Source organism: Chiloscyllium plagiosum, unplaced genomic scaffold (assembly GCF_037043375.1).
Source record: "Chiloscyllium plagiosum isolate Xiang-an unplaced genomic scaffold, Cpla_swu_hap1 HiC_scaffold_19, whole genome shotgun sequence".
Lineage (NCBI taxonomy): Eukaryota > Metazoa > Chordata > Chondrichthyes > Orectolobiformes > Hemiscylliidae > Chiloscyllium > Chiloscyllium plagiosum.
This window is the reverse complement of record NW_028270157.1, coordinates 1,096,275-1,112,374: the sequence shown is the minus strand read 5'-3', so window position 1 is coordinate 1,112,374 and position 16,100 is coordinate 1,096,275. Positions and strand designations below refer to the sequence as shown.

Below are 16,100 nucleotides of genomic sequence, written 5' to 3'. Positions count from 1 at the left end.
TGAGGGAAGTGGGGACGGGTGAGGAGGAGTGTACCATTTCTCAGTGATACTGGATAATTGGTGTTGTCTCTCTTAGCCCCCGACGATCTCTGGAAATCTCACACCAGCTTCTTTTGTGCTCAATGCTCAGAGTGGTTTGGCTGAAAGGAGCCAGAGCTGTGGATTGGCCCAACCCTCGGGTAAGTTTTTAACAATTCTGTTCATCCTCTGCTTTGTGGGCGGTGTTGTCTTTCTTTGTAGGATATTAATGAAGTTCAGTCTCCGGAACAATCTGAAAGCTTCTCAATTCGTGTTTCCAATCTTTAAACAGTTTGGGAAGCACAAACTGGGTGAAGGGCACCATGAAATGGAACCTTTATTGGTGTTAACTGAGTGATGGTCTGTATGAATGGATTGATTGTTGTCTGCCTGACCAGAGAGGGCCAGTGAATCTGTGGAATATGTTTGGGGTGCAGGTTCCCCTTTTACTTTTCATTATGAACCCACCCCCAAAAACCCAGTGGAAGTCATAACTTTCTAAATCCACTTCCATCTAGAAGGACAAGGACAGCAGACATATGGGAACACCAACTCCTGCAAATTCCCCTCCAAGATATTCACTATCCTGACTTGGGAATATATTGCCATTCCTTCAGGATCACTGGGTCAAAATCCTGGCATTCCCTTGTTAAAGGCATTGTGGGTCTGTCCGCAGGTTAGTGAGGTGGCGACACCACGATTAAGGATCGGACAGGAGCCTGGGTAGGTACCAGGCAGAGTAGAGAGAGGCTGGGGTGCAGAAATCGCCTGTAGACTTCCCCCAAATTAACAGATACACAATCTCCTGAAAATATTTAGGAACCAAGTGAGGGAGGGGTTGATGTAAATCAGTAATAAGAAAGTGACTGTAGTTCTACATTTTCCTATAAGATGAAATGCCCTCTCCACATTCTCCCATTAAGATCCCGTCAGGAGATGGTATGATTCAAACCAATCTCTTCTTGGTCTTCTCAAACTCAGTTACAAGCCTTGTCTGCCCAACCCTTCCTCAGGAAGCAATCTGCCCATTCCAGTGCTTAGTCTGGTAAAGATACAGGTGGCTTTCCTGATTACTCCGTGTACCGGTGTATTAACCTTTTGTGATTCAAGTCCTCGATCCCTCTGCACCTCTGAGCTCTGATATCTCTTGCCATTTAGAGAAGATGTTTCTTTTTTTATTCTTCCTGCCAAAATGGACTATTTCCTACTTTCTCAGGATATGTTTGCTCACTCTCACTCATACATTGTTCTTTTTGTCTTTCCCATGTTTAATAAGCCTTTGTTTTATAAGCCTTTTGTTGAACACATTGAAATGTTGTTTAACTGTAACTTTTATTTTCTGTCCATCTCTGATTTGACAGGGATGAACGAATTGAATTTGTTACTTGCCACTAATCCAAACCACGGTGGTATCACCATCTCACCAGGACACGTGGGATCTGTCAGTCTGCCCTATCAGATGGTAATGCCAGTACTTTGCCACCCTCTTGTTGCTCAGCAGTCGACTGGCAACTCCGTTCCCAACAATGGCCTTATGCAGCTCAACCTCCAGAACCTGAAACTGCTGCCCAGTGGTCAGCTTTTAATGGGCAGTGTCTCGGTGCCAGCACTGAGTGGAGATGCTGTGAACTCCTCCTCACCAGCATGGCAGATTTACTCCCCTGTGCCCACTCAGACATCTCGAGAAGACCTTTGCAACAAACCAGAGTCACTCCCACAGCCACCTGTCGCCATCAAACTCCATGAGGAGGTAAGACTTTGGAGGAGAACAGAGTTTGTAATGTTTAATGTTGTCCAGTCTGCAACAAGGAAGCAACTTTTCCTGAAATTTACAGAAACTGCAAATCCTCAGCTGTTTGATCCATGGCTAATATGGAAACTGCAGTTTTCTGTTCAATGGTGGAATGCAAATTGCTTCTTTATCTGGTATTTTGGTGGATCTTTTCAACTGTTTTAGATAAAAATAAAAACAACGTGCTGAGGAATCTTGACAGGTCTGGCAGCTTTTGTGGAGAGAGATTGAATTAACATTTCAGCTCAATGACCTATTTGTCAGAACCCCTGAGTTCCTTTTCAGGAAGCCATGTTGATTCAGCCCAGCCTTAATGCAGTTTTCTAACTGACCTGTTACACTCACCTTTAATAATCGATGCTAGCATTTCCTGAAGACTGTTGTCAGGCTGTTACCACTCTCCTGTCTGTCTTCACCGTAGGTATTATATTTTCATCTTTCCTATTCACTGGGATCATGATGGAATTTAGAGAATTTTGGAAACTGTTAACTAGTGGATCCTCTTTGTCTGCACCACCTCCTTTCAAAAGCTTAGGATGAAGGCTATCAGATCCTAGGGATCTAGGGATTAGGATCTTGGAAATGTTTGAGACCATTCACTTCTGTGCATTTCCTGTACTGAGAGGAACTACTTTAAGTGCCTCACTCTGATTAGCCCCTTCTTAGCTTTTGTATTTTGTGAAGATGAAGAATTGAAATACCATTTCTGCATTTCCATCTTTGCGATGCTCATGTCGTCCCCTCCACCTCAGGATCCATATTTACCTTTGTTAATCTCTTCTGCATTTTATAGATTGAGAAACTTTCTGATGTTATATTTCTAGCTAGTTCACTCTCATTCTGTTTTGTTTCTTAATTTTTTTTCAGTCCTTTGTTGATTTCTATCAGACTCGCCCTCAATGTTAAGCCTGTCTAACTCCAGCTCTGTAACATTGACTGAATTCAGCCTATTTCAGCTTATCAGCTGCCGAAGCCCTCGTCTATATGGGAGCCTGGGGCTTGTCACAAAAAGGTCATTGACCGGAGACGTTGACTCTACTTTTCTCTCGACAGAGACTGCCTCGGGGCCTGACTTTTCCAATATTCTACTGGCTGCTCTTCCACATTTCAACCTCAGTAAACTTCACATCATCTGAAACTGCTATCTGTGTCCTGTTCCTCTGTAGCTTACTGCTCAATGGTGCTGGCAAAAACTTGGTTTTAAAATTCCCACTCATCAAATCTCTCTGTGGTCTCACCTTCATCTTCAGGTTCTCGATTGACTACAGAGGTGAGGGGTTTGTTTTAGGGAGGGAAATTGAATAATTTAGGCCGATATGCTGGAGTTTAGAAAAATGGAGATCCAATTGAGGGATGTACAATGCTAAAGGGGATTGACAGATTAGACATAGAGAGGGTATTTACTTGTGTGGGGCAATTTAGAATGATAAATGGGAGTAGAGTTAAAACACAGATGGGGTGGTGGGGGGGGGGGGGGAAGGGGGGTAACCATGTCTCTCAAAGAGTCATGATCTGTGCAATTTATTCCCCCAGAGTGTGGTGGATGCTGGCACATTGAGTAGATTTGAGGAGAGAGTTTTTTTTTGGTAGTGATGGGTTAAAGGGTTATGAGAGGAGGCAAAAAAGTGGAGCTGAGGCTATGACCATATTAAATGGTGGAGCAGGCTTGAGGGACTGATTGGCCTATTCCTGTTTCAGTGTTCACTATAATCTCCTTTAGGCCCACAACCCTCCGGGAACATTCTGCTCATCTGATTTTGACCACTTGAGCATTCCTGATTTTAATCGTTCTGCCATTGCTGCCTGGGCTCCACATTCTGGGAGTCTCTTCTGAACAGTCTCTGCTTTTCCACGTTTCACTCCTCCCTTTGGCACATCTTAAAACCTACCTCTTTGATCAACCTTTATATCCCCTGCTGTAATATCGCTTCTTGCACCTTAAATGTTAAATGTTGTTAAACAACACTTTGGTGAAATACCTTGAGATGTTTTATTATGGATAAGGTACTATCTAAATGTAACTTGCTGTTGCTCCTTGAAGCCATCTGTTCTGTCCTAATAACTCTGGTCACAAGACAGGATTGAATTCCAAAATCTGAACTCCCCACCCCCCCAACCCCCCCAAACCCAAAAACTCCCTCCTGGCTGAGAGTCATTGGCCTATTGTTGCTAGGATTTTGTTTTCACCCTTTCAAGTGTTTTAATTCTCTACTGGAAGCTAGGTGTCACTGGCAATGCCAGCATCTATTGCTTGTTCCTATTTGCCACTCTTCAATCCTCTGGCCTTTCCCACATAATTCAGGCACAATTGGGAAATTAAGGAAAATCTTTGGCTACATCCACTCCAATTCCTTTAACAACCTGCAATATGAACCATCAAAACAAGTTAACTAGTCTAAACCCAGAGCTGGCAGCCTATTCAGTGTGGAGAAATTGAAGGCTGTAGATGCTGGAGTTCAGAGCCGAGAGAGTGGTGCTGGAAAAGCGCAGCAGGTCAGGCAGTCTCCGAGGAGCAGGTCAGGCAGTATCGAGGAGCAGGTCAGGCAGCATCGAGGAGCAGGTCAGGCAGCATCGAGGAGCAGGTCAGGCAGCATCGAGGAGCAGGTCAGGCAGTATCGAGGAGCAGGTCAGGCAGCATCGAGGAGCAGGTCAGGCAGTATCGAGGAGCAGGTCAGGCAGTATCGAGGAGCAGGTCAGGCAGCATCGAGGAGCAGGTCAGGCAGTCTCCGAGGAGCAGGTCAGGCAGTCTCCGAGGAGCAGGTCAGGCAGCATGCGAGGAGCAGGTCAGGCAGCATCGAGGAGCAGGTCAGGCAGTATCGAGGAGCAGGTCAGGCAGTATCGAGGAGCAGGTCAGGCAGTATCCGAGGAGCAGGTCAGGCAGCATCGAGGAGCAGGTCAGGCAGTCTCCGAGGAGCAGGTCAGGCAGCATCGAGGAGCAGGTCAGGCAGCATCGAGGAGCAGGTCAGGCAGCATCGAGGAGCAGGTCAGGCAGTAGCGAGGAGCAGGTCAGGCAGTATCGAGGAGCAGGTCAGGCAGGCTCCGAAGAGCATGTCAGGCAGTATCTGAGGAGCAGGTCAGGCAGTATCCGAGGAGCAGATCAGGCAGTATCAAGGAGCAGGTCAGGCAGTATCCGAGGAGCAGGTCAGGCAGTATCCGAGGAGCAGGTCAGGCAGCATCGAGGAGCAGGTCAGGCAGTATCCGAGGAGCAGGTCAGGCAGCATCGAGGAGCAGGTCAGGCAGTATCCGAGGAGCAGGTCAGGCAGTATCCGAGGAGCAGGTCAGGCAGCATCGAGGAGCAGGTCAGGCAGTATCGAGGAGCAGGTCAGGCAGTCTCCGAGGAGCAGGTCAGGCAGTATCTGAGGAGCAGGTCAGGCAGTATCCGAGGAGCAGATCAGGCAGTATCAAGGAGCAGGTCAGGCAGTATCCGAGGAGCAGGTCAGGCAGTATCCGAGGAGCAGATCAGGCAGCATCGAGGAGCAGGTCAGGCAGTACCCGAGGAGCAGGTCAGGCAGCATCGAGGAGCAGGTCAGGCAGTATCCGAGGAGCAGGTCAGGCAGCATCGAGGAGCAGGTCAGGCAGTATCCGAGGAGCAGGTCAGGGAGTATCCGAGGAGCAGGTCAGGCAGTATCGAGGAGCAGGTCAGGCAGCATCGAGGAGCAGGTCAGGCAGTATCCGAGGAGCAGGTCAGGCAGCATCGAGGAGCAGGTCAGGCAGTATCCGAGGAGCAGGTCAGGCAGCATCGAGGAGCAGGTCAGGCAGTATCCGAGGAGCAGGTCAGGCAGTATCCGAGGAGCAGGTCAGGCAGTATCGAGGAGCAGGTCAGGCAGTATCTGAGGAGCAGGTCAGGCAGTATCCGAGGAGCAGATCAGGCAGTATCTGAGGAGCAGGTCAGGCAGTATCAAGGAGCAGGTCAGGCAGTATCCGAGGAGCAGGTCAGGCAGTATCAAGGAGCAGGTCAGGCAGTATCCGAGGAGCAGGTCAGGCAGTATCGAGGAGCAGGTCAGGCAGTATCCGAGGAGCAGATCAGGCAGTATCTGAGGAGCAGGTCAGGCAGTATCTGAGGAGCAGGTCAGGCAGCATCGAGGAGCAGGTCAGGCAGTATCCGAGGAGCAGGTCAGGCAGTATCAAGGAGCAGGTCAGGCAGTATCCGAGGAGCAGGTCAGGCAGTATCCGAGGAGCAGGTCAGGCAGTATCCGCGGAGCAGGTCAGGCAGTATCCGAGGAGCAGGTCAGGCAGTATCCGCGGAGCAGGTCAGGCAGTATCAAGGAGCAGGTCAGGCAGTATCCAAGGAGCAGGTCAGGCAGTATCCGAGGAGCAGGTCAGGCAGTATCGAGGAGCAGGTCAGGCAGTATCCGAGGAGCAGGTCAGGCAGTATCAAGGAGCAGGTCAGGCAGTATCCGAGGAGCAGGTCAGGCAGTATCCGAGGAGCAGGTCAGGCAGTATCCGCGGAGCAGGTCAGGCAGTATCAAGGAGCAGGTCAGGCAGTATCCAAGGAGCAGGTCAGGCAGTATCCGAGGAGCAGGTCAGGCAGTATCCGAGGAGCAGGTCAGGCAGTATCAAGGAGCAGGTCAGGCAGTATCCGAGGAGCAGGTCAGGCAGCATCCGAGGAGCAGGTCAGGCAGCATCGAGGAGCAGGTCAGGCAGTATCGAGGAGCAGGTCAGGCAGTCTCCGAGGAGCAGGTCAGGCAGTATCCGAGGAGCAGGTCAGGCAGCATCCGAGGAGCAGGTCAGGCAGCATCGAGGAGCAGGTCAGGCAGTATCGAGGAGCAGGTCAGGCAGTATCGAGGAGCAGGTCAGGCAGTATCCGAGGAGCAGGTCAGGCAGCATCGAGGAGCAGGTCAGGCAGTATCCGAGGAGCAGGTCAGGCAGTATCCGAGGAGCAGGTCAGGCAGCATCGAGGAGCAGGTCAGGCAGTATCCGAGGAGCAGGTCAGGCAGCATCGAGGAGCAGGTCAGGCAGTATCCGAGGAGCAGGTCAGGCAGTATCCGAGGAGCAGGTCAGGCAGTATCCGAGGAGCAGGTCAGGCAGTATCTGAGGAGCAGGTCAGGCAGTATCCGAGGAGCAGATCAGGCAGTATCTGAGGAGCAGGTCAGGCAGTATCAAGGAGCAGGTCAGGCAGTATCCGAGGAGCAGGTCAGGCAGTATCCGAGGAGCAGATCAGGCAGTATCTGAGGAGCAGGTCAGGCAGTATCGAGGAGCAGGTCAGGCAGCATCGAGGAGCAGGTCAGGCAGTATCCGAGGAGCAGGTCAGGCAGTATCGAGGAGCAGGTCAGGCAGTATCAAGGAGCATGTCAGGCAGTATCCGAGGAGCAGGTCAGGCAGTATCCGAGGAGCAGGTCAGGCAGTATCCGCGGAGCAGGTCAGGCAGTATCAAGGAGCAGGTCAGGCAGTATCCAAGGAGCAGGTCAGGCAGTATCCGAGGAGCAGGTCAGGCAGTATCCGAGGAGCAGGTCAGGCAGTATCCGAGGAGCAGGTCAGGCAGTATCGAGGAGCAGGTCAGGCAGTATCAAGGAGCAGGTCAGGCAGTATCCGCGGAGCAGGTCAGGCAGTATCCGAGGAGCAGGTCAGGCAGTATCCGAGGAGCAGGTCAGGCAGTATCCGCGGAGCAGGTCAGGCAGTATCCGCGGAGCAGGTCAGGCAGTATCCGCGGAGCAGGTCAGGCAGTATCCGAGGAGCAGGTCAGGCAGTATCCGAGGAGCAGGTCAGGCAGTATCAAGGAGCAGGTCAGGCTGTATCGAGGAGCAGGTCAGGCAGTCTCCGCGGAGCAGGTCAGGCAGTCTCCGCGGAGCAGGTCAGGCAGTATCCGAGGAGCAGGTCAGGCAGTATCCGAGGAGCAGGTCAGGCAGTATCAAGGAGCAGGTCAGGCAGTATCGAGGAGCAGGTCAGGCAGTATCCGAGGAGCAGGTCAGGCAGTATCAAGGAGCAGGTCAGGCAGTATCCGAGGAGCAGGTCAGGCAGTATCTGAGGAGCAGGGGTGGGCTTGGGAGCAAGGTAGCTGAGAGTGTGGCAGGTCGATGAAGGTGGGGGAGAAGGTGATAGGTTGGGGAAGGGGGTCGGAGAGCGGATAGATGGGAAAGGTGATGGACAGGTTAGGAGGGCAGTGCTGAGTTGGAGGCTTGGGACTGGGATAGGGTGGGGGATGGAGAAATGGGGAAACTGGTGAAATCCATATTAAACCGGTGTGGTGGGCGGGTCCCAAGGCTGAATATGAGGCGTTCTTCCTGCAGGTATCAGGTGATTAGGGTTTAGTGATGGAGGAGGCCCAGGATCTGCATGTCCTTGGCAGAATGGGAGATTCACCAGGATGTTGCTGGGGATGGAGCTCCAGCGATGGAGAGAGGCTGGATAAGCTTAGGTTGTTTTCTTTAGAGCAGGGAAGGCTGAGATTGTGGTGTATAAAATAATGTAGGGCACAGACAGGGTGGATAAGAGGCAGCTCTTCCCCTTTAGTTGGAAGATCAAATACAAAGGGGCAGAGAGCTCTTGTCCCTAACTTTGAGCTTGGAGGCCAGATACCAGTCCACCTGCTCCAGAGGTGGGTCATAACATTCCTAACCATGTTGAATAAGAATATTGAATGAAGGGGCATAATTTTTAAAGTAAAAGGCCAGTGGTCTAGAGGGAATTTCAAAATTATTTTTCACCCAGCGCATGGTGGGTCTCTGGATCGCACTGCCTGGGTGGGTAGTCTCATAATCTTGGCTGAGCAGTTAGTGTCATTCAAGGCTTTGGATCTAGTGTGGGAAAGTGGAGCTAGTGGAGATTTAGAGTAATCTTTGTTGGTGCAGACTTGATGAGCTGAAAGGCCTCTTCTGTACTGTTTGACTCTGTGATTAATTGGTTCTATTACACACACACCCCCACCCCCACCCCAGCTCAATCTCTAGTTGGTGAATATATTCACAGCTCAAATCATTTAAGGTTTGGACATTGTGGGAATCAGATTTGAGGAACCTTTTGAAAAAGTGGCTTTGAACCAAAGATGATGGTATGAGGGATAGAATGGTCTTGATGGGCCAATAAGGCTACTTTGTATTGTGTGAAAGATGTATTCGGGAATGGAACTCTGCACATGGTTTATTTTTTCTTTGTTTTCCAGTCGCTGAATCTAATAACGGCCAGGGATGACCCTCAGTCGTTTGTGGAATCCTACTTCCATACCCCAGTTCCCTCAGCACAGGGAAAGAGGGTCCATGGTGTAAAGGTCAAGGCATCATCTCCAGCCCAACGCAGACTGGAAATCGACAATAATATCGTGAAATAACAGATCCTACTCTGCATTTTTTGCCAATTTATTGTCAGTGGAATAATTTCACCTGGGGACGGGTGTCAGGGTTTGTTGATATCTATTCCAATGAGAATCTTATCCCCGAACATGTTTACAACTCGGTCAATGTCAAGTAGTTGAGGGTGTTGCTATAACGGAAATGAAATCTCAAAGCACCAAGGATCTTCAATAATTATCCTTTTATCCTGCAACCTACGGGAAGGGAGCTTTTATATGAATGTTACAATGACATTTTAATATATTGTTTGCTGGAAAAATTCCGAGCAGGTGTTTGGACTTGTCTGGAACTCAAAAACAGCAAATTATTACCACTGGAAAGATGGTTGTTATAAAAAGCAACATTTGTTAACCCCAAAACGCAGAAACTTTCAGAATTAGATTACTACTCTTTTATCATGTTTAAAAAACAAACTCTTCAATGTTTTTTGTATTTACATTTGCTAGCAAGTCCCACCGCTGCTAAAGCTGGTTCTCAGTAATGTGAATGCTTCAAATGATTGCAGAGTACTGATGTGTGGAATTGTATTGTTAGTCACTGGTGACAGGCAAATTCAAATCTCCTCCACTCCACCAAAACCTGAAGGAGCTTAACTTTTAATCACTACTAAACAATGCAGTGATGGGCTAATGAGGTTTTGAGGAAATGAATTTTTTTTCATTTGTCATGTTCTTTGTAACTGAGGTTCTCGCTCAGTATGTGTCTCATACTGGTTCATGTGTTTCTGCTGTTCCTGAGTGACTGCCGAACTACAGTCACAATTTCACTTAAAGCAGTCAAGCGAGCAAGTTGGCAATACAACCTACAGACACCACTGCAGATGGACAGTCTTTAAACAACAAAGTGGTGGGAGTTGGAGAGTGGACCAATATACTCCCATACCCCTCCCCCGGCGTTGGTCATCTGATTAGATTCATATGACGAGCATTTGGTTCCCATTTTAGTTTCCAATGGTGGAGTGCTGTCATCTTCAACATGAGTGTCTTGTAGGGACCTTCTCAGAGGACTGTTAGGGTAATCCATAGCTGTGGGTCTGGAGTCACATGCAGACCAGATTTCCTTTCCTGAAGAACAGTAATGAGCTAGATGGGGTTGTATAACACCCAGTTGCTATGGTCACTATTACTGAGACTAGTTTGTAGTGTTGGCTTTATTTATTCAATTAAATTTAAATTTCCCAAGCACCATGGTGCAACTGGGATTTGTGTGCACAGATAATTTTCCCAGATTTCTCAGTCAGTCACCCAGTAAAGTACTACAAAACCACCACAAGATATCGGGTTATGTCAGTGGTTATGAAACCTTTAATTGAACTTGCAAATGGGTATAGTGTGGTTTAAAATGAACAATGAGGAAAAAAAATTGAAAATTGCCTTTTATAAAAGATACCACGTCTGTGGTTAGTTTGTCTTATTTTTGAAAACCTGTTTAAATGGAAATTTGCACTTGTTAATTATGTAGCAATTTCAGTGAGAGGTAGAAGTTTATGTTCAAAACGTCAACTCTCCTGCTCCTTGGGTGCTGCGAGACCGGCTGTGCTTTTCCAGCACCACACTTTTTGACAGTAGACTGTTATTGGTCAGTAAGGAGTTTTGATCCTAGCTGGGGTGCGAATGTGGATACCTCCTGACAATGGGTTTGGCTTTTCTTGTCAAACTGATGCAGTAGCTGTTCAAATCTGAACACACCAATGCTAAGCAATGCCTGGCTTTTGGAAGATGGTTCAACCACCTGGTGAATGAGTGAAACTCAGGGACTGCTGTCAGGAAACAGTAAGAACACAAATAAGATAGGAGCAGGAGGGGTCTGTTTGGCCTCCCTCAAACCTTCTCCTTGTATTTCACTTTCTCACCCAATCCCTAATTTTCTTTATTTTCCTGAAAACTCTCATCTATGTCCTCCTTGAGTATACTGTATCACTGAGCATCCACAATCATCTGGGGAAGAGCATTCCAAAGCTGGACAGCTTGACTGAAGATGTTACTCCTCATTATCCGAAATGATTGCCCCTTGTTGTGGTTCTGTTTGCCGAGCTGGGAATGTGTGTTGCAGACGTTTCGTCCCCTGTCTAGGTGACATCCTCGGTGCTTGGGAGCCTCCTGTGAAGTTTCTGTGATGTTTCCTCCGGCATTTATAGTGGTTTGTCTCTGCCGCTTCCGGTTGTCAGTTCCAGACAACCCCTTTTAACTGCGACCCTATGGTCGAGAATATGTGATGTGCAATGGGTCTCAGAAGTAGTGGAAACATTCCCCCCACCCCCATACACACACCTCCGCACACGTGCACACACACAGCTTTTCATTGAAAACCTGCCACTTCACAATCTGCTTTGATCAACACCTCATGCCTGTAGCTTTAGTGATGTAGCAAGCCTAGGAACAAGAGCAGGAAGCCATTGTGTTCCTGCTGTAGCAGTTAATGAGATTGTACTGGATGTCTACACAAACTCTATTGCCTCACCTTTGCTTATTAATGCCTTGATAAAAGATGTCCCAGAGAGAGCTGCTCTCACCCCCTGGGCTTTGACTGGTCTAGTTACCCAGCCCCAGCAGCACATGGCCTTGTTTGCTCTGCAGTTAGTTGGCACTCAACTAATTTTTGGTCAGGCAGAGGAAGAAGTTCTTCTGGCAAGGTGCTGCTATTAATGATTGACCCCGTTTGAAATCCTGGAATCTCTGATTAGCCACATTGCTAGAGCTGGGGTTGAGGGGGTCACTGGCTTTGTGTAGCCACCTCCACTCCTGACCTCGGAGGAAGGGGGTATTGTGCAGTAACAGTGTTAGTGTCTCTGCATTGCTCCTGTACCCATTGTACAACAATACATCCGGGTCGTGTCTCAAACACAGGGTGTCAGTGCAACAAACGTTCCCAAGTAAAAATATGAAATTATGATTATACTTGACCATTTTAAAAAATGTTTACATTGTAATAGATACAAATATGGTGCTACTTTTGTATTTAAATGTGGGATTCTTTTAAATTTGCTGTTTGCAGCAATGTGTATTTCTGGATGTCGGTGCACTGCTCGTTTACCCAGGTGGATTACTTTGCTTTTAAACTGTTGTGTGTGCTGTAGTGTCAAGGCTCTCAATCCTGTACTTTTCGAATGGTTAGTGATGGATGCATTGATAAAGTTATTTTCTGATGAATTGATTTGTCTGTTCTGTAAGCATCAGGAACCAAAAATTCTCGGAGTGTGCTGTCCACATTTTACAAAACACAACTTTCTCATTAAATGAGTTCTGAAGAATGGTCACTGAACTCTTAACAATTAACCCTGCTTTCTCTCCACAGATGCTGCCAGACCTGCTGAGTTTCTGCTCTTGTTTCTAATTTCCAGTGTCTGCAGTTCTTTGACGTTATTTTTTATCCTTGTTCATTTCATCAATTTCATGGCATATGGTTGTCACTGGCTGGGCCCAGCATTTATTGCCCATCCCTAGTTGCCCCTTCAGAAGGTGGGGGTGAGCTGCCTTCTTGAACTGCTGCAGTCCATCTGCTATATGTAGACCCATAAGATATAGGAGCAGAATTAGGCTATTTGGCCCATTGAGTCTGCGTCTGCCATTCAATCATGGCTAAAATATTTCTCAACTCCAATTCTCCTACTTTCTCCTTGTAACCTTTGATCCCCTTACCAATCAGGAACCTCTGTCTCTGTCTTAAATACATTCAATGATTTGGCCCCCACAGCCCTCTGTGGCAATGAGTTCCACAGACTCCTCAGCCTCTGGCCATAGAAATCCCTCCCCTTCTCAGTTCGAATGGGTTGTCCCTTCACCCTCAGGCTGAGCACTTGAGTCCTAGTCTTCCCTCCTACTAGTGGAAACATTTCCACGTCCACTCAATGTAGACCTGTCAGTATTCCATAAGTTTCAATCAGATTTTCCCCCCCACCTTTCTCAGCTCCAAGTACAGACCCAGAGTCCTCAGCCGCTCCGTATACGACAAGCCCTTTGTCCCTGGGATCATTCCTGTGAACTTCCTCTGGGCCCCCTCCAACTCCAGCACATCCTTCGATACAGGGCCCGTAATATTCTACATGTGGTCTGACTAGAGCCTAATACAGCGGCAGTAATGCATCTCTGCTCTTGTCTGGAAATAATGCTAATATTATCTTTATCTTCCTCACTGCAAACTGAACTTGCATGTTCACCTTCAGAGAATATGAACTAATAATCCCAAGACCCTTTGTGCTTCAGATTTCCAAAGCCATCATTTGGAAAAGTCTCTCTATTCTTTCTACCAAAGTGCATGACTTCAATTTTCCCACATTGTATTCCATCTGCCACTTCTTTGCTCACTCTCTTATCCAGTCCTTCTGCAGCCTCCCTGCTTCCTCAATGCTACCTGTCCTTCGCCTGCCTTTGTGTAATTTGCACACTTAACAAAATGTCCACATTTCCTTTGTTAAGATCGTTAACATATAACGGGAGTAGTTGTGGTCCCAACACTGACTCCTATGGAACCCCACTAGTCACCAGCTGCCATCCTGATAAAGACTCCTTTATCCATACTCTCGGCCTTCTGCCAGTCAGCCAATCCTCTATCCATTATCCCTAACACCATGGGCTCATCTTATTTCACAGCCTCATGTGCAGCACCTTGGCAAAGGCCTTCTGGAAATCCAAATATATCACATCCACTGGCCCTCCTTTCTCTAACTTGTTGATTACCTCCTCAAAGATCTCCCCTTGATTAAGTTGTGCTGACTGAGCCTTATTTTACCATGTACTTCCAAGTACTCCACTATTTCATCCTTCATAATGGACTCTTAAAATATTACATAGGACATTACAGCGCAGTACAGGCCCTTCAGCCCTCCATGTTGCGTTGACCTGTGAAAATAATCTGATGCCCATCTAACTTGCACCATTCCATTATTATCCATATGTAAGTCGAATGCCCATTTAAATGCCTTTAACTTCAGTGAGTCAGCAAATGTCAAACATCAAAAACTGTAAGTACAACAAACTTTTATCTACCCAGCTCCATAACCAGCGCTCCTTGAACATTCCAGAAGATTCCCCTGGCCTCGGAAACGCCATTAGCCATGCGGCTGATGCAGCTACCACCCCCACGCTGATTGATGATGTCACTTCTGCCCCCATCATGGCCACTCCCACAGCCACCTTCCGCCCCTCACATCATCGCTGATGCCACACGCTCAGTGACTTCCACCACCCCTACTGCCGTGTCTGCCACCACTTCCGCCCCCACCAGCGCCACTCACCTGCATTCTGCTGACACGCCCCCCACAGACCCCACTGTCACTATCCCAGAACCCCGAGGGGAACACTACCCCTGCTCATGACTCTACCCCCATTCCCCCCACCATCACACCCACTCCAGGTACTGGCTCCGACCCCACTCCCAGCTCTACACCCACACCAGCTCCCAGCCCTGCCGAGTTTTCACCATCCCCCCAGACCTTCCCCTCACTGAGGACGAACGATCAGTCCTCAGCAAAGGACTCACCTTTGTCCCCCTCCGTCCACGCATCAATGAATTTAATACACGCCGTGACATCGAACAATTCTTCCGTCGCCTCCGCCTCCGAGCTTACTTTCACAATCAGGATTCCCGCCCACCTTCCGAGGACCCCTTCGCCCACCTCCAACACACTGCATCCACCTGGACACCCCGCGCTGGCCTATTACCTGCCCTCGACCTCTTCATTTCCAACTGCCGCCGGGACATTAACCGCCTCAACCTGTCGACCCCCCTCCCCCACTCCAACCTCTCACCCTCACAACGCGCAGCCCTCCAATCCCTCTGCTCCAATCCTGACCTCACCATCAAGCCAGCGGACAAAGGGGGCGCAGTGGTAGTCTGGCGCACTGACCTCTACACCGCTGAAGCCAAACGCCAACTCGAGGACACCTCTTCCTACCGCCCCCTTGACCATGACCCCACCCCCCATCACCAAACCATCATCTCCCAGACCATACAGAACCTCATCACCTCAGGAGATCTCCCACCCACAGCTTCCAACCTCATAGTCCGGGAACCCTGCACTGCCCGGTTCTACCTCCTCCCCAAGATCCACAAGCCTGACCACCCTGGCCGACCCATTGTCTCAGCATGCTCCTGCCCCACTGAACTCATCTCTACCTACCTCGACACTGTCCTATCCCCCCTAGTCCAGGAACTCCCCACATACGTTCAAGACACCACCCACGCCCTCCACCTCCTCCAAGACTTCCGTTTCCCCGGCCCCCAATGCCTCATCTTCACCATGGATATCCAATCCCTCTACACCTCCATCCGCCATGACCAGGGCCTCCAAGCCCTCCGTTTTTTCCTCTCCAGACGTTCCCAACAGTACCCCTCCACCGACACTCTCATTCGTTTGGCCGAACTGGTCCTCACCCTTAACAATTTCTCCTTTGAATCCTCCCACTTCCTCCAGACCAAAGGGGTAGCCATGGGCACACGTATGGGCCCCAGCTATGCCTGTCTCTTTGTTGGCCACGTAGAGCAGTTGATCTTCTGTAATTACACCGGCACCACTCCCCACCTCTTCCTCCGCTACATTGATGACTGCATTGGCGCCACCTCGTGCTCCCGCGAGGAGGTTGAGCAATTCATCAACTTCACCAACACATTCCACCCTGACCTTAAATTTACCTGGACCATCTCTGACACCTCCCTCCCCTTCCTGGACCTCTCCATCTCCATCAGTGACGACCGACTTGACACTGACATCTTCTACAAACCCACCGACTCCCACAGCTACCTGGATTACACCTCTTCCCACCCTACCTCTTGCAAAAATGCCATCCCGTATTCCCAATGCCTCCGCCGTATCTGCTCCCAGGAGGAGCAGTTCCACCACAGAACACACCAGATGGCCTCCTTCTTTAGAGACCGCAATTTCCCTTCCCACGTGGTTAAAGATGCCCTCCAACGCATCTCATCCACATCCCGCACCTCCGCCCTCAGACCCAACCCCTCCAACCGCAACAAGGACAGAACGCCCCCAGTGCTCACCTTCCATCCTA

General features: G+C 49.1%; 1 protein-coding gene across 1 annotated transcript in view; it reads left to right on the top strand.

Moving 5' to 3' along the window:
* Positions 1-12,304, top strand: part of LOC122559362 (transcription factor E2F7-like) — a 67,036-nt gene extending 54,732 nt beyond the window's left edge. Inside the window, exons 12-14 of the mRNA XM_087997548.1 lie at positions 77-179; positions 1,380-1,768; positions 8,910-12,304. Of these exons, the coding sequence (XP_087853674.1) occupies positions 77-179; positions 1,380-1,768; positions 8,910-9,074 (657 nt within the window). The 3' untranslated portion in view covers positions 9,075-12,304. The remainder of the gene's footprint in view (positions 1-76; positions 180-1,379; positions 1,769-8,909) is intronic.
* Positions 12,305-16,100: the final 3,796 nt, after the last annotated feature.